This window comes from Oncorhynchus mykiss, chromosome 24 (genome assembly GCF_057628025.1).
Source record: "Oncorhynchus mykiss isolate SJ-2025 chromosome 24, ASM5762802v1, whole genome shotgun sequence".
Lineage (NCBI taxonomy): Eukaryota > Metazoa > Chordata > Actinopteri > Salmoniformes > Salmonidae > Oncorhynchus > Oncorhynchus mykiss.
Window position 1 is genome coordinate 8903569 of NC_143045.1, and position 24864 is coordinate 8928432.

At 43.1% G+C, this 24864-nt stretch overlaps 2 protein-coding genes across 4 annotated transcripts; one reads left to right on the plus strand and one right to left on the minus strand.

Annotated features, from left to right (window-relative positions):
* Positions 1-268: 268 nt before the first annotated feature.
* Positions 269-5917, minus strand: tp53i13 (tumor protein p53 inducible protein 13). 3 transcript variants are annotated; one of them, XM_021582101.3, is made up of 9 exons: positions 5475-5917; positions 5155-5232; positions 4885-4920; positions 4529-4587; positions 4139-4217; positions 3835-3963; positions 3122-3301; positions 1907-2684; positions 269-1116 (listed from the first exon to the last, which is right to left on the minus strand). In XM_021582101.3, exons 1-9 carry the CDS (start codon positions 5571-5573, stop codon positions 1001-1003), a joined length of 1554 nt encoding a protein of 517 aa, XP_021437776.3. In that variant the 5' UTR covers positions 5574-5917; the 3' UTR covers positions 269-1000. The 3 variants fall into 3 exon arrangements, with proteins under 3 accessions (XP_021437776.3, XP_021437777.3, XP_021437780.3); XM_021582102.3 differs by having other exon boundaries at positions 4885-4917; positions 5475-5879; XM_021582105.3 differs by lacking the exons at positions 5155-5232; positions 5475-5917 and having other exon boundaries at positions 4529-4667; positions 4885-4998.
* A 7775-nt stretch (positions 5918-13692) lies between these two features.
* Positions 13693-24370, plus strand: LOC110503664 (uncharacterized). Its single transcript, XM_021582106.3, has 8 exons — positions 13693-13704; positions 13978-14034; positions 14727-14777; positions 16130-16214; positions 17151-22630; positions 23042-23142; positions 23294-23509; positions 24166-24370. The coding sequence occupies exons 1-5, from the start codon at positions 13693-13695 to the stop codon at positions 18323-18325; spliced, it is 1380 nt and encodes a 459-aa protein (XP_021437781.2). The 3' UTR covers positions 18326-22630; positions 23042-23142; positions 23294-23509; positions 24166-24370.
* Positions 24371-24864: the final 494 nt, after the last annotated feature.

Genomic DNA, 24864 nt, shown 5'->3' on the forward strand with positions numbered 1-24864 from the left:
CCTGATAATGCCATGATTAAGACAAATGGTGAATAATGATGAGTGAGAAGGTGACATAAGCAGCAACAAAACATGCTAACCTCTCACCATTTCCAATAACAGGAGAGGTTAGTATTCACTCATTCACGATCCATTCATGATTATCGATAATCATGGTAGCAGCCACATTTAATTTTCGAAGTGTTCAGAAACATCTGAACTCTTCCTACAATAAGAGCTTGTAGGGTCACAAGCTTGATGTGGTCATTGAGTGCAAAGGATTATGGGATCAAATACAAAACTTGAGACTACTTTAATACACTAAGTGAATTTGTCCAAATAATTCAAATGGAGAAGTCATTTCTAAAAGGTAAAACAGGTGAAAATACCCTCAAATTAAAAGGTTGCCTCATGAAACGTTTGTCCTAAAATAAAAATGGTTAGCTTCACTGTCCAAACACATATTTACAAGGGATTACTTTAGATAAATTAACAGAAAATGTATTGAACAAAAACTCCCTTGTCAATTCTGTCGGCCAACCAGTGGGTGTTTTCCGGAGTTGAATTACATTTATTGTTGGAGCCACACTCGCAAACCTTCATATGGCAAGCCTGAATACCAACTACTTAGAAGTGCGTAGGAAAGGCGTATGTTTCCTAAGTCTGAATACCAACTACTTAGGAAATGTACCCCTTTCCTACGCACTTCTAAGTCTGAATCGGCCCCTACGAGAACAATTGAATGCGTAGTAAAATGGTATCATTGGTGGTGATTGTGAATGAGATCTGATTGAATGGGGTTTTATACTGTGGAGTGTTGTATGACAGTTAAAATACTAAAATATTCCTTAATGATAAAAGATGAATCGGAGGTCTCTTTACTAAAAAATCCATAAAATGCTCAGTTTCTTCAACAGAGCAGTGTTATTAGGCAAATGAGAGTACCCTGCTTTTAGGTCCCAGTGTCCTTCCTTCTCCCAGGGCTAAAGCCAAGATGGGTGTAATAAACAGATGTCTGTTTCTACTCGTCCTCCTCTGTGCTGGAGCTGGGTGGTAGGAGGACACATTCCTGTCGTCGGCTCTTGGACACCCTCCTCTTCCTCCTCCCTGGCATCTTCAGCCTCCTGTGGATCACATCTAAGACACAAAACACAACTAGACTTTTTAACCTTTTTAAGGCCCTCTGATCAATTTCCCCCCAAATGTTACTTTAAAAATAAAAACAATTCAGGAACTCGGGGTCTCAACTTCAAAGTTCAATTTTGAAATGTGGTTGTCCATCAGCTTTTTTGCTCTGTCAGTCGCTGATAGTGAGTCAATTAGCCCATGTCAGCTAACATTTTTTAGATTGCTAAGTTAGTTTAGCGGCTAGCTATCTAAACATGATATCATGTTCCAATTACCAGCCAGTGGGCCCCCGTAGATTGTGTTAGTCTCACTCAGATATATTCAAAACTGCAAACATTTCTCTCCACCACATGGCAAAATGTGTTAATTTACCTGAAATGAACACCAAAACTACCTCCACTGTCAAGAGGGGGGTCATTAAAATGTTTTGCTCACAATGTGTGGGGGGGGGGTGTATGGATGTGCAAACCCGCGATCAACTATGGCCCCTCGTGATGAGTTCATATTTTTGGTGTAGACATATTGTACATGCGCACAATACCCCCACACACACAGGCATTCCTGTGCTGTTTCAGGAAGTTGCAGGTAAATAAATAAACAAATCACTGATGTATTATGTTGATGTATTATGTTAATCTTAGGCAAATGAATAAACGCTCTAAGTTCAATCCATTTTTTATATGGTTGAATTCCGTTTTAATGTCTGCATTCTGTACTTCTGTCTACACTATGAAACGCGGATTTTATAGGGCCCTAAGAAGTGTGTGTCGGGGGGATGTTTAAGTCCAAATGAACCCACCTGCCACACTGTCGTAGTCCTGCTTGGGGTCATGCCAGTACATGCTGGGCGTTGTGCGCCACTGGCGGTAAAGGCGGGTGTGCAGCATGGAGAGTGCCAGCAGCACCAGGAGGAAGCCCAACGCCGCCGCCGCCCACACCGCCTCGTCTGTCCGCGGAGTGGGCAGCATCCTGTCACCGGGTCCAGCCGCGGCGCCCCCTAGCGGAGCTACGGTCTCAGTGCACTCGCTGTGGGCCACCCTACCATCACAGCCTGCTCTCCTGTCCTGGCTGTTCGCCTGTGTGACAGCCACCTGCTTACGCCGACTCTGAGACAGAGCCTTTACCCTCTCGGTTGGAGAGTTACGGGGCCGTCTCTCTCCCTCGCGTCTGCTGCTCGTCACCCCTCTCCCCTGGATGTCTCGCGGTTTCCCGCTCTGCCTCTTGTCCTCTGCTTCGTTCTGGTTCAGCCAGTCTGTTTCTCTCACGTTCCCTCTGGGCTCTTTGTCATCCGTGTTATTTTCTCTGCGGCGAGGTTGAGTCACTTTGAGTCCTTGGTCCGTATCTCTCTGTGTAGCCCTCACTATGGATGGGCCCTGTGCTTCAGGTCTGTCCAGGGTAGTCCTGTTGGTCTTGGTGACTGCTAGAGGCGGCAACACGGTGGTCCGGCTCTCTTTCTCCCTCCCCTCATTCCCGAGTGCAGCTCGGCTCTTGCGGACCCTCCCTCTCCTCCTGTCTGTCACCTCCAACCGTCCATCCAGCAGCAGAGCGAGGGTCTCCTCACAGCACTGCTTCCGAGACTGGTGATGATCAACAAATAGGCACACTCCGTAAATCATACAGTCAAATCATCGAACGACAGCGTCGGGACATCATGTTGCTTTACACCAGTGCTATTTAAAGTCGGGGTCGCGACCCTGGTTGTGGGAAAATTCTAGTGGGTTTGCCAAATACCTAAAATGTATATATTTTCAGAGTATTTTTATCTACATTGGTTATTTTCATTTGGATAAGAGAGATGAAAATGTAATGAATTGAAGGTCATTTGTGGATGTGAAAATCAAATTGTACAGATTTGATGGTTGTTTCATTAGATTTGGGGTGGAATGGGGTCCCCAGAAATTCTGGCCAAAAAAAGTGTGGTCCCCACTGAAAAAGTTTGAATACCACTGCGTTACACTGTCTTTCACATGTTCAAACATGCAGTGCCCTCTCCTCTCTCTGTCTTCTGGCTCACCTTCTTTGGGTATGCGTGTTTGTGATCCGCAGGATGGGTCAACAGCAAGTTATACTTCCTGTTTGGACCCACATCGCCACTGTTACCGTGTGCCGCTGTCAACTGCAGCCAATCACAGACCTCCGGAGTGGTCACCTGGGACAGCTCCAGAGTGCGACCCCAGGACACCAGCGCTAACGGCTTCAACAGGAGAGAGATTCAGTCCCCACAGGGTCATGTTCAGTAGGCACCAAATGGAAAAAAAACTGATGTGCTTATCCAATAAGAAACGCTTGTTTTCCTCCTTGTTTTGTAACTGTGCCCTACTGAACACAACCCTCATTTCAATGACATGCCACTGAATGTGTGTTCTACTGTGTTCCCCATTGTTAGAAGGAACATTCTGGTCTCATGTTTCACCGTCACGACTTTGTCTATGCATCTGTTGGGATGTCAATTGAATGCCCTGCTGTCACAGTAGACATGTTGTCGTCTGTTTTCAGTGTAATCTATAATCGGGTTCAACTAAGCCACTACGGAGTGCCATTGTGGGTTTTCTAGAATCCTATTGGTAAGGAGATGGTTCTATTGGGATATCAGTCAATTCACAAGCTAGTACAGAGTAGATGGTAAATTACTTCTACTGATATCTTAGTGTAAGTAAAGGTAATGTTTCCTTTGAGACTGTCTTTAGTGTGTGTGTGTGTGTGTGTGTGTGAGAGTGACTCACTCACTCTGTGTTTGCTGAGGTCAGGGTGTGGCGTTATGATGTAGTCAGACAGACAGCAGTGGCCCAGGGCAGACAGCAGGTCACGCTGACGAACAGGAGCACACGGATGGTACAGCAACACTGTTGCTCCGTGCTGCAAACACACACACACACACACACACACACACACACACACACACACCAGTAGAGGCTGATTAGAGTTGGACAATCAGTTATGGCAATACTAGACTAATGAAAAATATTAGCTATCTCTGTGAGGTTGGTTGTGTGTGTGAGTGTGTGTGTGTGGTCATGGTTTTAGTGGTTACCTGCAGGTTGTTGAGCCAGCGTTGAGGGGGGCAGTACAGGTACTCTCCACTCTCTGCCCCTACAGTCCGGTGAGCGCCACTACACAAACCACCCACATAATGACAGGATAGTAAATGGAACGCAAGACAGGAATCGACATTAAGCTCTCAGAGGCACTTGTCCATCATGCAAGTCAGAAGCGGTTTCTATTTATGATTGTCACTTGCCCAGAAAATGTATTTGGCTGTTTACATACATGTATTACATTGTCACATTAAAGAGTTATTACAAAGTCATATTTAACTGACAATGGGATTTCACACAGGTTCCCAGGGGAGTGTGTATTTTGCATACTTGGTGATGTAACACTTCCTGTGTGTGTGTGTGTGTGTGTGTCTGCAGCATCTTACCTGTTGGGGATAGTGTGATTGTAGGTGATGGGTGTGTCCATGCAGACGTGCTCAATCGGCTGAGGTCAGACAGGAAAAGAGGCCAGACATATTGTATCAGATACAAATGTCACGAAGAGACCAGGCGTGATTTCTCATTCTACATGTCAGAGAAGCACGTTGAGTTCTACACAATACATCTCCACGTGAACGTTCTGCAACGCTGTGCCCTGCAGAACGGGCCCGGGAGTAGTATTTTTGTCCAAATACTTATCACTATCAGTAATAGCTACACTAAGGGTTTGGAAAGAATGTGTTCACAACGAAAGATAATGCTAGCTCATTGTGCTTTCTGTTTGACAAGTTGATTGATTTACCTGTGGGGGATACTCTGTCTCAATGCTAGGAATCTTCTGCAAACAGAGGAGAGAGACCTGGTTTGCACTGTGTTCCAGCAACGGATTTGCTCGGGGAAATGCACACAACAAACGCACAATATGAAGCCAAGTGCAAAAGATAAATAGGCGACATAATCAGAAATGCTCAAGTTTACATGTAACTCATGCTTACAGTAGTTTACTGCCTGTCGGTCTGTATGTTATGTGGAACAGTAGTTCAATAGGTCAAGTGGTTAGCTCCATGGTTACCTGGGTAGTGGACTCTGGCCAGGAAATCACAGGACAGCTCCATACAACTGACTGGGGCAGGTCTCTCCCCAGCAAGAGCTGTCAGTCACAGAAAACACATTATACAGACACAAAACTGCCACAGTTTGCATGCTGTCTGGAGTGGTAACATACAATCGATGGCACATATATTAATCATGCCATTGCATTGTGATAGCTATGATTTTTCTTCGTGGTCGTTGTTCAGATCGTCTAACAATTATACTTGAAGCAGGCAATACAAAGTCAAGTGAAGTGACATATGTCAGTATAAAATAGTCTTAGAATGATTCACAGTGTACCTTCCCATTGTCACAGGCTTGCCACATCGACCTAGCAGCACAAGACAGAACCAAGAACAGCCACAGTCCGGACAGCAGAGTCGCCACCCTTGGAGACATTCTGCTGCACACAATGGAGAGTGCGCTAGTCACCGCGCTGTGATGATCTTCTGGGATGTATCATTTGATTTCATCTCTTTAGCTAAATACATTTTGTTTTTCAGAACAGCCATTAGTCAACATGTGGATCATCCCATCCATGTACCTCCCACGGCTAGGACCGTCAGCGCGAGCTACTGAAAGCCCTCTCCAGTGCAAAGCGAGGCACTGATGCGGTTTAAAGCTGGTTTCCGACAAAATACTATATTCCAAGCTCTCCTTTTCTACCATCGTGCCATTAACACTGGCTACGGCATCGCAAAGGGGACAGAAAATGTAGGTTCTTTGTCTATGGGTTCTACTAATTTCTTCCACATGGTGGCGCCAGATTATCACGAAACCATCTGATCGCTGAACACTTGAGGGCAGCAAGAACACAGAACACTGTCCGCAAATGTTAATGTGGAAATCCCTATTTGGCTACAAGAGCATTAGTGAGGTCGGGCATTGATGTTGGGTATTTAGGCCTGGTTGGGTTGGGGTTCCTGAGTTGGGGTTCCAATTTATCCCAAAGGTGTTCGATGGGGTTGAGGTCTGGGCTCTGTGCAGGCCAGTCAAGTTCTTCCACACCGATCTCGACAAACCCTTTCTGTATGGACCTCACTTTGTGCATGGGGCATTGTCATGCTGAAACAGAAAAGGGCCTTCCTCAAACTGTTGCCACAAAGTTGGAAGCACAGAATTGTCTTGAATGTCATTGTATGCTGTAGGGTTAATACTTCCCTTCACTGGAACTAAGGGGCCTAGCCCAAACCATGAAAAACAGCCCCAGACCATTATTACTCCTCCACCAAACTTTACAGTTGGCACTATGCATTCGGGCAGGTAGCGTTCTCCTGTCATCCACCAAACCCAGATTAGTCCATTGGACTGCCAGATGATGAAGCTTGAGTCATCATGCGAGATAACAGATTTTCATTGCTCCAGAGTCCAATGGCGGCAAACTTAACACCACTCCAGCCAATGCTTGGCATTGGGCATGGTGATCAGCTGCTCAGCCATGGAAACCCATTTCATGAAGCTCCCGACGAACAGTTCTTGTGCTGACATTGCTTCCAGAGGCAGGAAGTCAGTACTGAGTGTTGCAACCGAGGACAGACGATTTTTACATGCTTCAGCGTGAAGCAGGTATGTCATACCACTCTGTATGTCATACCACTTTGCAGCTGAGCCGTTGTTGCTCCTAGATGTTTCCACTTCACAATAACAGCACTTACAGTTAACTGGGCAGCTCTACCAGGGCCGAAATTTGACGAACTGACTTGTTGGAAAGGAGGCATCCTATGATGGTGTCATGTTGAAAGTCACTGATTTCTTCAGTACGGGCCATTCTACTGCCAATGTTTGTCTATGGAGCACATGGCTATGTGCTCGATTTTATACATCCGTCAGCCACGTGTAGTGGCTGAAATAGGCAAATCCACTAATTTGAAGGGGTGTCCACATACTTTATTCCATGGTCATGCGTAACTTTATTCAATGCAATTAATTTGGTCAGGGCGTCCTCGTGCATTTAATTGTTGAATCTTATCATCGCATATTTATGCCCATGCTTCAGCCTATTTATTTATAGCCACTCTGCTGCATCAGTTGGGCTACAGGTGATAATGCTTATTACTAAATAGCACACCTTAATGATAGTATGGACTAATATATGATATTGGGCTCATTTATAGAGGGAAAGTATTTATTTTAAATGGTGTCATTATCATTTACATTTTTATTCATTTTGGAGTAGAAATATCAATGTCAGAAAAGTCCAAAGTAATCAGCCTCTCTGATTCCAGGTTGTCCAACACAAGACTTGAATAAATGTATTCATGATATAAACTTCAGCCTAATTAGACCTGATTTCCTATAAGACCCCATTTGCGACGATGTCTTGTCTATATATCGTTGTCAAAACAAGTCCGCGGCGCTGCGTGCTAATGGTTAGTTCTGGTGAGCGATTGGAGAGCATGCACTGCAGGACACGGGGCAGCTGTGTTTCAGATAATTTGATTACTGCCAGGGGTGATTAGACTGCGCCAGGCAATGGTCTCATGTGGGCATGAATGTAATCCAAACCCAACCTTCATGTAAATCGTGACGATCTCAGTTACACAAATCTCTCCGAAATTAGCCTACTTACACTTTTTAGTCAATTTTGGCATTCGAATAAATGTTTCTGACTAGTATCAATGCCACATAGGCCGATTTCAACCAGAGAAGTTGATTTTTTGCCTTCAGCTGTTGCTATTTAAAAGTAATACATAAAAATATTGATATTTGAGCTTTGATTGGGCTATATTGACTAAAATATCGGCAAAGTGTTGGATGTACTATTTCTTTTAAAAATGCCCCAGATCCCCTTACAGGGTGTTGACCTTGGAACCCACATCCATACCTACACATACAGTCAAATTGTGCAATCGGCCCCAGGCTTTTGCGAGCCCTATGCGAGATTTGGTTGGTAGGGACCTGTACTCTGCGGACAAAACATTTGACTGGCCCCGTGTCTTGATGGCAGAGAGAAACATTTTAGTTTTACAGTTCATTTTCTGCAGTTCTACACATTTTGCCATTACTTCGATATAATGTCTGAGTGAGGGGGACTAACAAAATCAATGGGGGCCCCCTAGAGGTCAGGCCCCCTTGACACGCCTGGTCGGGTTAATTGAGTGACTGACATAACAAGAGAAAAACTGCTGCTAGACAACCAAATTTCGAAATTGCACCTTGTGTATTCTACTTTTCCAACTCTCAACAGTATATTTATTTATTATTTATATTTTTGGCCATGGGCCCCGTTTTTGGAAATTGAATATCAGGCCTACAAAAGGAGGGCCAACCCTACTTTATGGTCAGTGTGGGATCTCTGGTACTTTTAGAGAAATGGTCCAATTTGTAAGCATTACCACAGAATTAGGTGTTGTGGTGGAGAAAAAACCCCAGCAAGGCTTATCCATTTCCTCAGGTTTTTTTGATCAATTCTCTCTGTTTTTTTTTATCTGTTACCTCAGATTTTTTTAATCCATTTCCTCACTTTTTATTCATGCCCTCTTCTTCTTATGTAGGCTACCATCACAGTCCAACTTGGCCATAGCATATTGCAGCCTAAATGTAATTCTATTTAGTTAATTACATGTTTCAAATGGTGATGAGCCTTTTTCCAGTTTGTGTTTCATTCCCTCAAGTTCCCTCATTCTGTCAAGTTCCCATGAAGCTACAGTTGTAAGTTTACATACACCTTAGCCAACTACATTTAAACTCAGTTTAATGTCAGTCATGACATTTAATCCTAGTAAGAATTCCCTGTCTTAGATCAGTTAGGATCACCACTTTATTTTAAGAATGTGAAATGTCAGAATAATAGTAGAGAGAATGATATATGTAAGCTTTTATTTCTTTCATCACATTCCCAGTGGGTCAGAAGTTTACATACACTCAATTAGTATTTGGTAGCATAGCCTTTAAATTGTTTAACTTGGGTCAAATGTTTTGGATAGCCTTCCACAAGCTTCTCACAATAAGTTGGGTGAATTTTGGCCCATTCCTCCTGACAGAGCTGGTGTGACTGAGTCAGGTTTGTAGGCCTCCTTGCTCGCACACGCTTTTTCAGTTCTGCCCACACATTTTCTATGGGATTGAGGTCAGGGTTTTGTGATGGCCACTCTAATACCTTGACTTTGTTATCTTTAAGCCATTTTGCCACAACTTTGGAAGTATGCTTGGGGAAGACCCATTTGCACCAAGCTTTAACTTCTGATGTCTTGAGATGTTGCTTCAATATATCCATATAATTTTCCTTCCTCGTGATGCCATCTATTTTGTGAAGTGCACCAGTCCCTCCTGCAGCAAAGCATGATGCTGCGTGATGCTGCCACCCCTGTGCGTCACGGTTGGGATGGTGTTCTTCAGCTTGCAAGCATCCCCCTTTTTCCGGCAAACAAAACAATGGTCATTATGGACAAACTGTTCTATTTTTGTTTCATCAGACCAGAGGACATTTCTCCAAAAAGTACGATCTTTGTCCCCATGTGCAGTTGCAAACTGTAGTCTGGCTTTTTAATGGCAGTTTTGGAGCATTGGCTTCTTCTTGCTGAGCGGCCTTTCAGGTTATGTTGATATAGGACTCGTTTTACTGTGGATATATATACTTTTGTACCTGATTCCTCCAGCATCTTCACAAGGTCCTTTGCTGTTGTTCTGGGATTGGTTTGCACTTTTCGCACCAAAGTACGTTCATCTCTAGGAGACAGAACGCATCTCCTTACTGAGCGGTATGACGTCTGTGTGGTCTCATGGTGTTTATACTTGCGTACTGTTGTTTGTAAAGATGAACGTGGTACCTGCAGGCATTTGGAAATTGCTCCAAAGGATGAACCAGACTCGTGAAGGTCTACAATTGTTTTTCTGATGTCTTGGCTGATTTCTTTTGATTTTCCCATGATGTCAAGCAAAGATAGGCCTTGAAATACATCCACAGTTACACCTCCAATTGCCTCAAATTATGTCAATTAGCCTATCAGAAGCTTCTAAAGCCATGACATAATTTTCTGGAATTTTCCAAGCTGTTTAAAGACACCGTCAACTTAGCGTATGTAAACTTCTGACCCACTGGCATTGTGATACAGTGAATCATAAGTGAAATAATCTGTCTGTAAACAATTTTTGGAAAAATGACTTGTGTCATGCACAAAGTAGATGTCCTAACCGACTTGCCAAAACTATAGTTTGTTAACAAGAAATTTATGGAGTGGTTGAAAAACAAGTTTTAATGACTCCAACCTAAGTGTATGTAAACTTCCGACTTCATCTGTATAGGGGAAAACTGGGCTAAAATGTAACACTAGTTAGTTGTAACAGATAAGCCTACATTATTCAGTCTGTATCAAATCAATAGACTTTCTCACTGTCTATTACCGGAGTGTACTTCTGTCTGGCAGTGTTTCACAGCAAATCATGCAAAACATGTTGAGGCGAGACACAAGATGCTCGCAAAGGAGTTTCGAATTTTGGAATATTGACAAGTAGCAGTTGGGATGCATGTGTGCGTCATCTCAATCCTCATTTTGCCCCAAACAGTGTCATTTCAAAACCATGTATCTATCTCTGCTGCATCCCTAGTTGTAAATGATGTGGTTTAACTGTATGGATAAAAGGCAACATTCTGCTGCTCTTTTCATTGACCTGGCAAAGGCTTTCGATACTGTTGATCACTCACTGCTAATTCAGAGGCTTTCCTCAATTGGCCGAGACCAGGCTGCATTTAGCTGGTTCAAAAATGACCTGACAGATAGAACCCAATGTGTATCTATTGATGGTGTTTAATCAGGTTTCCTGGATATTACGAAAGATATCCCGCAGGGGCCGATTCTGTGTCCTGCACTGTTTACATAACAAATATTGACTTGTCTGTAAAAAACTGTAACCTGCACTTGTATGCCGATGATACTGTTGTGTATGCTATTGCCCCAATAGTTGACCAGGCTCTATCTGAGCTACAGTCTGCCTTCATTGTATTACAGAAAAACTTTATTGACCTGGAATTAGTATTGAATACAGATAAAACTAAGTATATGTTGTTCTCTAGAGCGCATACAAATAAGCTTATGTACTTTGGATGGTGTCCATATTGATCATGTCCCTGCTTACAGATATCTGGGCATCTGCATAGATGAAAAGCTGACTTTTAAAAAGCATATTGATGAGTTCTAGTAAAGACGCTGAGAATTAAAAAGGGGCTTCTTCTATAGAAATAGGTCCTGCCTCTCGCTAAACAGTAGGAAGCCGATTATTCAGTCGACGCTCCTATCGGTCCTAGACTATGGCGACCTCATCTATGTGAACGCAGCTGCCACTTCACTAAAGCTGTTAGATGCAGTTTATCACTGCATTCTCCAGCAGAAAGTTGGTTGGCCCTCTGATGTCACGTAGGTTGATACGTTGCTATTTTTTTCCATTTTACAAAAAGTCCCACTGTACCTAACATCTTTACTTTAGACATACGAGTTACCGCAGCAGGTCTCAGGGATGGCTAACTCTGGAAATTCCTTTGGTCTCTAGGGAGTTATGTAAATCAGCTTATAGTTTTCTTGCACCTTATTTGAACGATCTTCAACATGTTCTTGAATGTGATGTTTGGGTGCCTCTCAGGCAAATTCAGAAAGCTGATTGAGGACCTTATTACGGATGAATGTGTTTAAAAAATTTTTTTATGACAAATGTATTTTCTGTAATTTATGTAATTTAGGGCTCATCTGTAAAAGAGACCTTGGTCTCAGTTTGACTCCCTGATAAAATAAAGGTTTAATGAAATTAAAATAAATGTAGCCTACTAGCCAAGTGTTGTGAAAGGTAGACTACACAAATAGAATAATATGTTTGAACATTTACTGTGCATTAAGAAGGGGTGGTGGCTTACTGAACTGTTAGAGTTAGACCAATGGTTTTAAAGTAATACAGACAAATATTGGTATTTGACTTGTGATTGGGGTATATTGACCGAAATATCAGGTGTTGGATTTTCCCTGTAACATTCACCAGAAACAACCATTTCACAGCTACGATAGGCTATTTCTTTAAATAAATGCCCCAGGATCCCTCATAGACCCTGACCCCAAGTTACACCCTTGGTTGACCTACGTAACCCTTTAAATTCTAACCAAACATAATTTGCCCTGTGGCTGTAGTTGAGAGATCAATTTTAGCACTCCAAGATATCAAAATAAAAAATTGTATTCAGCGCAATACTGTGCCTTATTTTGCGCAAGGAACACTTGACCATACTGACAGTGTAATGTTTTGACAATTATATGTTTATACACCTATTGTTTTTTATTGTTTTTCGTACCTCCATGTACTGTGAGAAGAGATAATACATTTGGACAAACTTACAAAAACGTATTATATAGATCATTCTTAACTAATATATATATTTTTTTAGATATTAGGCTTATGTTCTACATGCAAGGTGAAAGGTCAGCCCGTTATTGTGAAAAACAGATTTACCTGTTCTGCACAACACAACACTCACACCTTGGCCAATGGCCATATAGAAGGAGTTACTATCCTTGTAACTCAGTCAGCTCATCATTTCACAGCAAACGAGGAGGTGTAACTGGAGCGGCTGTTGAGTTGAATGGAGTTCAACAGACCCAAAGGTATTGTGATCTATGTACTTTTAGTGACTTTTATAGATTTGATAGATTACCGACATATGTTTAAAGCTTTATGTGGTGTAAAAATGTAATGGGTCTCGTTTTATAAGTATATTCCCCGGTAAAAGTAACAATAATTTCTCATTATCACAACTGTATAATCTACTCCGTTCTACTTTATGCGTAAATTGGAAACATGTGACATTTGAAGTGGTGCACAGTTGTGTAAAGCTCTACAAATATTTGTCTTTTTTGGGGTCATGCAGGGGCGTGGTCAAAATAAACCTGAAGTAAAAGTCATGCAATTCTGTGCTGTTGTTGTCACTCAACATGCATAATTGCGTTATCTGTCAGTTATTCTACTTATAACATAGAATATATAGATAGGCAATTTGTTTTGTGCGTTATGGCTACAAATGTACTCTGAGGTGAATGCATCATTACATGGGATGGAGTACAGTGTGAGAAATAAGGAAGTGCATTAGATAATGTTTTATCCATAATATTAATAGACTTTTATGCCATTCACACATGAACAGTAGGCCTATGCATTTTTGACACTCTGGTTCTCATTTTTGTATTGTATTTAATATTGTTTGCACTGCAAAAGCCTCAGTCTGTAGGTGATTGGTACAATAGGATACAAGTCTAAGACAACTGAACAAATATTGTAACCCATGCAATACAATAAACATTGATTTGTGAATGGAAAATATAATTGTGCATTCATCTGTGCTGTTTTGTGTAGTTCCAGGGCCTGTAGATGGAGCGGGGGGAGAGGGAGGACGAGTGGTCCTGAGCCCACTGGATGAGATCCAGCCTGGGAGGAGTGAATGTGTGCTTGCAGAGCATGGAGGGTTAGGAGGGCTCTCTGCAACAGACACCACTAGCGCAGCCAAGACAGAGCCCGAAGACCCTGCAGGAGGATCTGGAAAGGTATGTCGGAGAGGGTCAGGTTCAGTGGCAGGGCTGGGGAGACAATGAAAGTAGGCCAAAAATGTTGTGATAGGGGGAGAATATAGTGCACGTTTATATTTATGGTTTAGTCAAAGACTCTACAAGGAAAGCAACAATGGGTCAACTAGTGTGTGCACTAGTGCATGCGTGCAGTAAGAAAGCAATAGTATATTTAACATCTATTTTTACCCCGTCATATCCATCTGTCAGTTGTAACAATTACAGTCTCTCTCTCTCCTTCAGGTTGCCCTGTACTCATTTGACAGCTCCCAGACAGCGAGGATGAGGACAAAGGCAAGAAGGAAAAGAAGAAGCTAAGGAAGGTGAGTCGCCTAAGTGGTTCTAGTTTTAACATTCCTTACTTGGAATCTATTGCTCACTAGAGCCTCTCAAATTTGGTAAAAGAGACCCGAACGTAAATGCAGTGTCATGTCAGTGTGCCGTTTCAGAACTGTACGCTCTACACTACTCGTTTAGGGTGTAGTCGCTCCACAGCTGAGGGCTGATTTTTTATTTATTTTTGACCTTTTATTTAACTAGGCAAGTCAGTTAAGAACAAATTCTTATTTACAATCACAGCCTACACCGGCAAAACCTGGATGACGCTGGGGCAAATGTGCGCCGCCCTATCACGGCCGGTTGTGATACAGCCTGGAATCAAACCAGGGTCTGTAGTGACGCCTCTAGAACTGAGGTGCAGTGCCTTAGACCGCTGTGCCACTCGAGAGCCCAAAAATGTTGATCTCCAAAAACATAGATGCCTATTGTGTTTGCAGTAACCTATTGGAGAGTGGCTATCTGTTACCTGTCTGTCATCTCTAAGTATGTTATCTAGAAATACTGTTATTTAATAGTGGGGCATTCTGTAAGACCCTTTTTAAATTCAACAGAGAAGAATATCCATTACATTCACACATGAAAGGTAAAGTAGGAACTAACCAAATAGGGGAGGTATCTGACATGTACTTTACTGGTGTCAATTATGCAATACCATCTTTGTTTTTCTTGTACACAGGATTCCAGTTCATCCTCCTCCTCCTCTGACAGCAGCTCTTCAGACAGTGAAGTAAGCTAGGCAAATCTCTTAACATGTGACCTAATGTTCATCAGCATCACATCAAGATCTGGGCTTGATTGAGCGTGTATTGTGCAATGGAACAAATAGAAAAGTCACAGAAGTGTGAACCCCGCCCATCTGGCAGTCCAGCCTAAAGCTGCCTGTTTGGAATGAGTCACTGAACAAACAGAGAGAGAGAGAGAGAGAGAGTACGTTTTGGTTGGATTGGGCTGTGCGTTTAGTCTTAGGCAAATATCTTGTTCATGCGAAGCCAAAAGGAGACTTGAATCCCCCAAGGAAACCATTAAAGTGAAAGGAAGCCAAATTGCTTTATAGAGGGTGTTTTGACAAAGCTGGTATCTAACCTGAAACCAATCCAATGTTGCTTTAATCCTGGGAATACTCTTGTCAAGCGTATCCAAATGAGGTTCCTTGCCATGACACACAGCTTTATAAAGTGGATGTAGTCTCGTCTTACTACATTGGGCTGGGCAGTTTTTATTTGATAAAAATGTGACTAATGAAATTGCGTTATTTAATCTTACTCTTCTCACTTTTAGATGTCCAATCATTTAGATTGGTCTTTCATACAAGGATAAAAACGTGAAACACATTTTTGGGAAATTTGTCTTGGGAAATGAGTGCACCTGTTTATTTGAATAGGAAATCAGTTAATTTGTTAAGATTCTTGATTATCGATTGCAGGTACTTTGACGCCACAATAGAAACTCAACCCGCCAGCACTGTATGCTGGTCTGGAACAACGGCACCATGTTCTGTCGGCGTTAGTAAGCAGGAGAAACAGGTTTGCATGCTTGAGATATGTGGGGTTGAAAGACTAGCTGAAAGACTGAAAGCCACAATGAAACCCATACGGTAGGCATGCTGTGACCCTCGGGACCCAGATCTAAGATAGGCATAGGACACCCAGTCATAACCTGTGGAGCTGGTGCCCACATGATCAGGGATCCTTACCGCTCTTGTGCTTACTCTCTGGAATATGCACCGATATGATCTGTCAAAACACTCAAACTAACAATTATGCATGAATAATAAAACGAGGATGGATACCACTGGGCTGGTTGGAACCTGAGAACCCATTCTTGTAGATGCTGACTCGTCATGCTTGTTTATTTCTGTTGAAGGACCCTTTTTTTTTTGTCACGGCAGGTCCTGGAATAAATCTGTGTTAACTACCCAATTTGTCTTGAAAGGAAAGTACCCCCAGTGATCTAAAAGGAGATGTAGCCAATGTTCCTGCAGGCACTTTTGTCCAACCTGTCAGGGTATTGTTTTGTTCTGATATGTTAACGTTTAGGTGAAGGAGTCAAACTCGCTAGTGTAGTGACTTCTGTCTGCAGGAAGAGAAGAAGAAAAGGAAGAAGGAAAAGAAAGAAGATGCTGGGGATATCATAGTACACGGTGTAACCTTCATATCTGAGCCTGGTGAGTGATGCCTGTGTTTATTTGACCTTTTATTTAACTAGGCAAGACAGTTAAGAACAAATTCTTATTTTCAATGACGTCCTAGAGAACAGTGGGTTATCTGCCTTGTTCAGGGGCAGAACGACAGATTTTTACCTTGTCAGCTTGGGGATTCGAAGTCCAACGCTCTAACCACTAGGTTACCTGCCGCCCCATGTGTGTTCGTGATTGTGTACTGAAAGCTACGCACTGTAGTAAATGACTGTCTTTATACACAAATGACCCACCTTGTAACCAGTGGTGGAAAAAGTACTCAATTCTCATACTTGAGTAAAAGTCAAGATACCTTAACAGAAAATGACTCAAGTAAAAGTCACCCAGTAAAATACTACTTGAGTAAAAGTATTTGGTTTTAAATATACTTAAGTATTAAAAGTAAATGTAGTTGCTGAAATATACTTAAGTATGAATATTTAAAAATGCCTTATTAAGCAAACCAGACGGCATAATCTTATTTATATTTTTTATTTACGGATAGCCAGATTCACACTCCAACAGTCAGACATAATTTAAAAACAAAGCATTTGTGTTTAGTGAGTCTGCTAGATCAGAGGCAGTAGGGATGACCAGGGATGTTATCTTGGTAAGTGCGTGAATTGGACCATTTTCCTGTCCTGCTAGCCATTCAAAATGTAACGAGTACTTTTGGGTGTCAGGGATAATGTATGGAGTAAAAAGTACATTGTTTTTAGGAATGTAGTGAAGTAAAAGTTGTCAAAAATATAAATAGTAAAGTACAGACGCCCCAAAAAACGACTTAAGTAGTACTTTAAAGTATTTTTTTCCTTTAAAGTATTTTTTTCCTTTAAAGTATTTTTTTCCTTTAAAGTATTTTCCTTACCTTTTTCTTTTGCTTCTTCTTCTTTTTCTTCTTCGTGCCATGGGTCATCACTGCAGGCTTCGTGCCATGGGTCATCACTGCAGGCTTCGTGCCATGGGTCATCACTGCAGGCTTCGTGCCATGGGTCATCACTGCAGGCTTCGTGCCATGGGTCATCACTGCAGGCTTCGTGCCATGGATCATCACTGCAGGCTTCGTGCCATGGGTCATCACTGCAGGCTTCGTGCCATGGGTCATCACTGCAGGCTTCGTGCCATGGATCATCACTGCAGGCTTCGTGCCATGGGTCATCACTGCAGGCTTCGTGCCATGGGTCATCACTGCAGGCTTCGTGCCATGGGTCATCACTGCAGGCTTCGTGCCATGGGTCATCACTGCAGGCTTCGTGCCATGGGTCATCACTGCAGGCTTCGTGCCATGGGTCATCACTGCAGGCTTCGTGCCATGGGTCATCACTGCAGGCTTCGTGCCATGGGTCATCACTGCAGGCTTCGTGCCATGGGTCATCACTGCAGGCTTCGTGCCATGGATCATCACTGCAGGCTTCGTGCCATGGGTCATCACTAGAGGCTTCGTGCCATGGATCATCACTGCAGGCTTCGTGCCATGGGTCATCACTGCAGGCTTCGTGCCATGGATCATCACTGCAGGCTTCGTGCCATGGGTCATCACTGCAGGCTTCGTGCCATGGATCATCACTGCAGGCTTCGTGCCATGGGTCATCACTGCAGGCTTCGTGCCATGGGTCATCACTGCAGGCTTCGTGCCATGGGTCATCACTGGAGGCTTCGTGCCATGGATCATCACTGCAGGCTTCGTGCCATGGATCATCACTGCAGGCTTCGTGCCATGGGTCATCACTGCAGGCTTCGTGCCATGGGTCATCACTGCAGGCTTCGTGCCATGGGTCATCACTGCAGGCTTCGTGCCATGGATCATCACTGCAGGCTTCGTGCCATGGATCATCACTGCAGGCTTCGTGCCATGGATCATCACTGCAGGCTTCGTGCCATGGACCATCACTGCAGGCTTCGTGCCATGGATCATCACTGCAGGCTTCGTGCCATGGGTCATCACTGCAGGCTTCGTGCCATGGGTCATCACTGGAGGCTTCGTGCCATGGGTCATCACTGGAGGCTTCGTGCGTGGAGCAGGCACAGGACATACGAGGCTGGAGACACGCACTGGAGGCCGGGTGCATGGAGCTGGCACAGGCTATACTGGGCCGTGAAGGCGCACTGGAGGTCTAGAGCGTAGAGCTGGCACAACCCGTCCTGGCTGGATGCTCACTTTTGCACGGCAAGTGCGCAGAGCTGGCACCGAGCGCACAGGGCTGTGAATGTGCACTGGAGACACAGTGCGTATCAACGCATATCATGGTGCCTGAACGGTCACACACTCCTTAAAGCGAGTGCGGGGAGTTGGCTCTGGTCTGAAAACTGGCTCTGCCAACTCCCCCGTGTGCCCCCCCAAAAAATGTTTTGGGGCTGCCTCTCGTGCTTGCGTCGTGGTTGCGACCCCCGGAGTCGTCGTTGATGCTCCTTCGCTGCTTCCGCCTGCTTCCCCGGCAGGCTTTTGTATCTCTCCAATACTTCCTCCCAAGTCCAGGCTATTCTCTCCTCAACCTCCTCTGTAGACCAGGATGCCATCTCCTCCCAGGCACGCTGCTTGGTCCAGTTGAGGTGGGATCTTCTGTCACGTTCGTCGATGGAAGGAGTAGACCAAGGTGCAGCGTGGTAGGCGTACATCTTTCTTTTATTGATGACACCGAAAAAAGAAAAAAAAAATACAACACGAAACGCACAGTTCTGTAGGGCTGGAAAGCAACAGTACAAAAACAAGATCCCACAGTGTCTCCCGAACCCCTCCTGTCTCAGCCTCCAGTAATTAGGCTGCAGTAGTTTATGTGTCGGGGGGCTACGGTCAGTCTGTTATATCTGGAATATTTGTCCTGTCTTATCCGGTGTCCTGTGTGAATTTAAGTATGCTCCTTTACTCCTAAGGTGCTGACCTGTTGCACCCTCTACAACCACTGTGATTATTATTATTTGACCCTGCTGGTCATCTATGAACATTTTGGCCATGTACTGTTATAATCTCCACCTGGCAGAGCCAGAAGAGGATTGGCCACCCCTCAGAGCCTGGTTCCTCTCTAGGTTTTCTTCCCAGGTTCCTACCTTTCTATGGAGTTTTTCCTAGCCACTGTGCTTCTACATTTGCATTGCTTGCTGTTTGGAGTTTTAGGCTGGGTTTCTGTATAGCACTTTATGACATCGGCTGATGTAAAAAAGGCTTTCTAAATACATTTGATTGACTGAAATTTGATTCATATACCAGGCGGTGTCAGAGGAAGGTACTCAAATTGTCAAAGACTTTAGCCACCCAAGTCATAGACTGTCCTCTCTGCTACCGCACAGCAAGCGGTACCAGAGTGCCAAGTCTGGGACCAAAAGGCTCCTTAATAGCTTCTACCCCCAAGCCATAAGACTGCTGAACAGGTAATCAAATGGCTACCCAAACTATTTACATTGACCCCCTTTTTTTTGCACTGACTCTCTTGCACTGGCTCTATGCACACTCACTAAATTCTACCCACACATTCACACATACTACACTGACACTCCCAACACACACATACACACACTACATATGCTCACATACACAACACACACACACACATGCATATTGATGCAACGCTCACACATAGACACACGTGCTGCTGCTGCTACTCTGTTTATCTTCTATCCTGATTGTCTAGACATGTTTAACCCTACCTGTACACATTGCCTAAATTACCTCAACTACCTTGTACCTTGTACATTGATTCAGTACTGGTACTCTCTGTAAATAGCATCGTTATTGTTATTTTACTGTGTTACTATTTTCCTTTTTTTATTTTGCCTTTTTTTTCTCACTTTAACTCTGCATTGTTGGCAAAGGGGTCCTAAGTAAGCATCTCATGGGAAAGTCTACACCAATTGTATTCGGTGCATGTGACAAATAAAATGGGATTTGATTGGAGACAGCATCCCAGCCGGCCAGATGGCCTTCTCCCATCGCACTCCAGTGCCTCCTTGTGGCAGGCGGGGCACATACACGCTGACTTTGGTTGTATGGTGTTTACTGGTCCTGTTTTAGCAGACCAATATAGACCTCTTCAGGTTTGGCCTTTTTATTTATTTCTGCATGCTCTGGCCAAACGCTACCTTATGTAGGCCCACGGACGTCACATCATTGGGCTCAAATCATGCGGTCAATAAGGTAGCATGGTCCATCATCCAGAAAGAAAAAAATATATAAACAGTGGGGCAAAAAAGTATTTAGTCAGCCACCAATTGTGCAAGTTCTCCCACTTAAAAAGATGAGAGAGGCCTGTAATTTTCATCATAGGTACACTTCAACTATGACAGACAAAATGAGGGAAAAAAATCCAGAAAATCACATTGTAGGATTTGTAATGAATTTATTTGCAAATTATGGTGGAAAATAAGTATTTGGTCAATAACAAAAGTTTATCTCAATACTTTGTTATATACCCTTTGTTGGCAATGACAGAAGTCAAACGTTTTCTGTAAGTCTTCACAAGGTTTTCACACACTGTTGCTGGTATTTTGGCCCATTCCTCCATGCAGATCTCCTCTAGAGCAGTGATGTTTTGGGGGCTGTTGCTGGGCAACACAGACTTTCAACTCCCTCCAAAGATTTTCTATGGGGTTGAGATCTGGAGACTGGCTAGGCCACTCCAGGACCTTGAAATGCTTCTTACGAAGCCACACCTTCGTTGCCCGGGCGGTGTGTTTGGGATCATTGTCATGCTGAAAGACCCAGCCACGTTTCATCTTCAATGCCCTTGCTGATGGAAGGAGGTTTTCACTCAAAATCTCACGATACATGGCCCCATTCATTCTTTCCTTTACACGGATCAGTCGTCCTGGTCCCTTTGCAGAAAAACAGCCCCAAAGCATGATGTTTCCACCCCCATGCTTCACAGTAGGTATGGTGTTCTTTGGATGCAACTCAGCATTCTTTGTCCTTCAAACACGACGAGTTGAGTTTTTACCAAAAAGTTATATTTTGGTATCATCTGACCATATGACATTCTCCCAATCTTCTTCTGGATCATCCAAATGCTCTCTAGCAAACTTCAGACAGGCCTGGACATGTACTGGCTTAAGCACGGGGACACGTCTGGCACTGCAGGATTTGAGTCCCTGGCGGCGTTACTGATGGTAGGCTTTGTTACTTTGGTCCCAGCTCTCTGCAGGTCATTCACTAGGTCCCCCCGTGTGGTTCTGGGATTTTTGCTCACCGTTCTAGTGATCATTTTGACCCCACGGGGTGAGATCTTGCGTGGAGCCCCAGATCGAGGGAGATTATCAGTGGTCTTGTATGTCTTCCATTTCCTAATAATTGCTCCCACAGTTGATTTCTTCAAACCAAGCTGCTTACCTATTGCAGATTCAGTCTTCCCAGCCTAGTGCAGGTCTACAATTTTGTTTCTGGTGTCCTTTGCCAGCTCTTTGGTCTTGGCCATAGTGGAGTTTGGAGTGTGACTGTTTGAGGTTGTGGACAGGTGTCTTTTATACTGATAACAAGTTCAAACAGGTGCCATTAATACAGGTAACGAGTGGAGGACAGAGGAGCCTCTTAAAGAAGAAGTTACAGGTCTGTGAGAGCCATAAATCTTGCTTGTTTGTGGGTACCCAAATACTTATTTTCCACCATAATTTGCATATAAATTCATTAAAAATCATACAATGTGATTTTCTGGATTTTTTTTCTCATTTTGTCTGTCATAGTTGAAGTGTACCTATGATGAAAATTACAGGCCTCTCTCATCTTTTTAAGTGGGAGAACTTGCGCAATTGGTGTTTGACTAAATACTTTTTTTGCCCCACTGTATATATTTTCCATAAAATAAATGTTTGAATTTACAAAACTAGATTTCATTGGGAAGGCAGATAATGCATTGTTATAAAAAGCCATTACCTTTGCATGTGAAAACCCATAATCCTACTCATTACTACACGTGCTTGACCATGTCACGTTTGTTTTGGCCAGTGTTCGCGGTCGGCCAGAGCTGGGCCCCGGAGGCAGCCCTGTTCCAAAACGAAAGCAATCACGTTTCCCCCGGTTCAAACTCTTCGGGACAGATTAGCGAACCCCCTCCACGATTGCAGTCTCAGACCAATTTGCCTATGTAGCGGACGACACACTAGCCGAATAATTTAGTTTTAATCGTCATGCTACCGGCCTAATGCTCCACCAGGTAAATTCCACACTGGCACTATAAAGGTGTCTCTTTCAAAACCGTTAAATAGTCCCCCTATCAGATAGTCCCTCCATTAAAAACTCATTTTCCAGTTTTGTGCCTCCTGACCAACACGAACGTGTTTTGGTCACGTGGTTGCGGGGTGGGGTTAACAGGTAGGCGCGATGCATGAGTTTTTCCGTTTATAAAGTGCAACATTGCACTTGCTGGTTGTCACTACTGCCGTGTGCTCTCAAGACAACATGGATTTCGATTTGGCTTCAGGTAAATCTTGATTTCTTGAATCATAATTGCATTGATCTCTAAAATATTGTCTGAAATACAGAAACTACATTGTGTGTATTTCTCAATTGATTTGGTGGTTATTAGTCTGAAATGCAGTGTAATATGTTCCTATTATTTGAGCTGATTGAATGCACTTCACACCTATTAAGCATTTATTTATTCCAAAGACTGCCTTAGTTGAGACTATGCTTACATTATTAATGGCAAATGAACAGGTGGAGTAGGCCTTATGTCCTTTCAGTTGAAGAACGCATAGTGCCACTGTCTATTTATTGCTATTGAGGATGGTAACCTATAATTTTAATGAAAATGTTCTGGTTAGTTTATTAGGCTGTGATTGTTAATGTAAAGATAACTAAGCCTACATGGCCTGTCTCTTCTTTTCCACAGCTGTAGGTAAAGATGATCAGGTGAAAAAGGATGATGCCTCTGGCCAGGAACAGAATGCCCTATTTGGGTGGGGGAAGAAGAAGGACAAAGATGGGGATAAGGTAAGAAACATACTGTTGCCATTACCTAAACCAGTTGCTTGATGAGTGTGTCAATTGTATTTCAGCCATGAATGGCAATTTGTGTGCAATTAATGCTGACAATCATACACACACTGCATACAAAGTATTCTGACTGTATGCCAACTTCCAGAGTGTGTCCAAGGACAAATCAAAGGACCATGACAAATCGAAGGACTGTAACAAATCAAAGGACCATGACAAATCGAAGGACCATAAGGAGGACAAAGACAAGTCTAAGAAACATGGTGACAAGAAGGACAAAGGTCACAAGAAGAAAGACAAGAAGCCCAAGGAGCATAAGGACAAAGATGATGGGTCATCATCTTCCTCTTCCAGCAGTGATGAGGTAGTGCACATTAGCCTTGATTTGTTATTTTTGTTGTGACTGTTCCAAAGAATGTTAATATATGACTGCTATAGAATGGGGTCCAACAAGTTGTGTTGACAACCACTCCTTTGGTTCAAGGGTTACTTACTACCAAGATGGGTAAGGCCATAGAGGCTGTGCATGTTATACCAGTTGTGGCAGTTTTTTTTATCAGGTTAAACGCCCTAGTTATGTAGGTGTGGTTGTTGCCATTTACAACACTTGAGACTCAGAACTTCTACTGTCACGTGTGTTTCCATACACTATCAGCTAGTAAAACATCATTTTAGAAACGTATCTCCTTTTGCAGTCTGTATTCATGCTACCTCTTACTGTATTGGTTCTGTTGTCGCTAGGTATATTGGTAAGACCCGTAACCTTGGCCGTGCCTTACTTCAATGTAAAAGAGGAAATGGACAAGAATGCTCTGAGTTACTAGGTGTGTCTGTGAAATCAGATAGGAGAGCAATAAAAAGGTGTTCCCTGCCCTACAGTCACATCAGGGCCTGGCTGCATATTTCAACCAAGACAAGTGTTTATTATTAGTACATGTAATGGTTCATACTGGCACTTTAATGTGGCACATAATTACCAGGGTTAGTTTTTATTAAATGTATGTCTTTTGTCATTTTTAGGATGAAGGCAAGAAGAAGCATCACTGATTCTGGTGCTGTGAGGAGGTGCTACTGCCAGTGAACTCTTACAATGTTTTCTACTGCAGTGTTGCCTGCATGATATTTACTCTGTACTGTTTCCTTGTTGATCCTGATCATGTTTTGATGTGCCAGACTGTAAAGTAGTGGTTTTACAACAGCACATTAAATAACACAACAACCAGGATATATGGTGGATTGTCAGACTTTTTTTCAGACTTCTTTCCTACCTAGTAAACAGTCTAATGTCCACCAGAAGGGGGAGGTGTTCTTCATTGAATGTTTATTTTAATAGATTGAATTCAATTGCTTTGTTGAAGTTTTTTGATAAATTGTCCAGTTCAAAAGATTGAATTGCATTCACTTTAGTTTATTTTAACACACCTTATGGGAAAGCTCAATGTTCTTTAGTTTGAAATAAAAAGCATAAGGGTGCATATAGCCAAAGGTTTTCTCAACCGGGGATAGTGTTGGTAGTGGGACATAGGTACCGTGCATGTTACTTCAGTACATACGTATTGTATTCCAACTATGCAGATTTAAGATGGCAGTCCATTCCTTGTCTAACCTGAATGGACGTAGTGAGCAAGTGCACTGGCCTTGAGTAAATTCATTCTACAAAAACTAACTAGGAAAAGCAAAGCTGCACAAGACTGGGGTACACGAAATGCATGACATCGC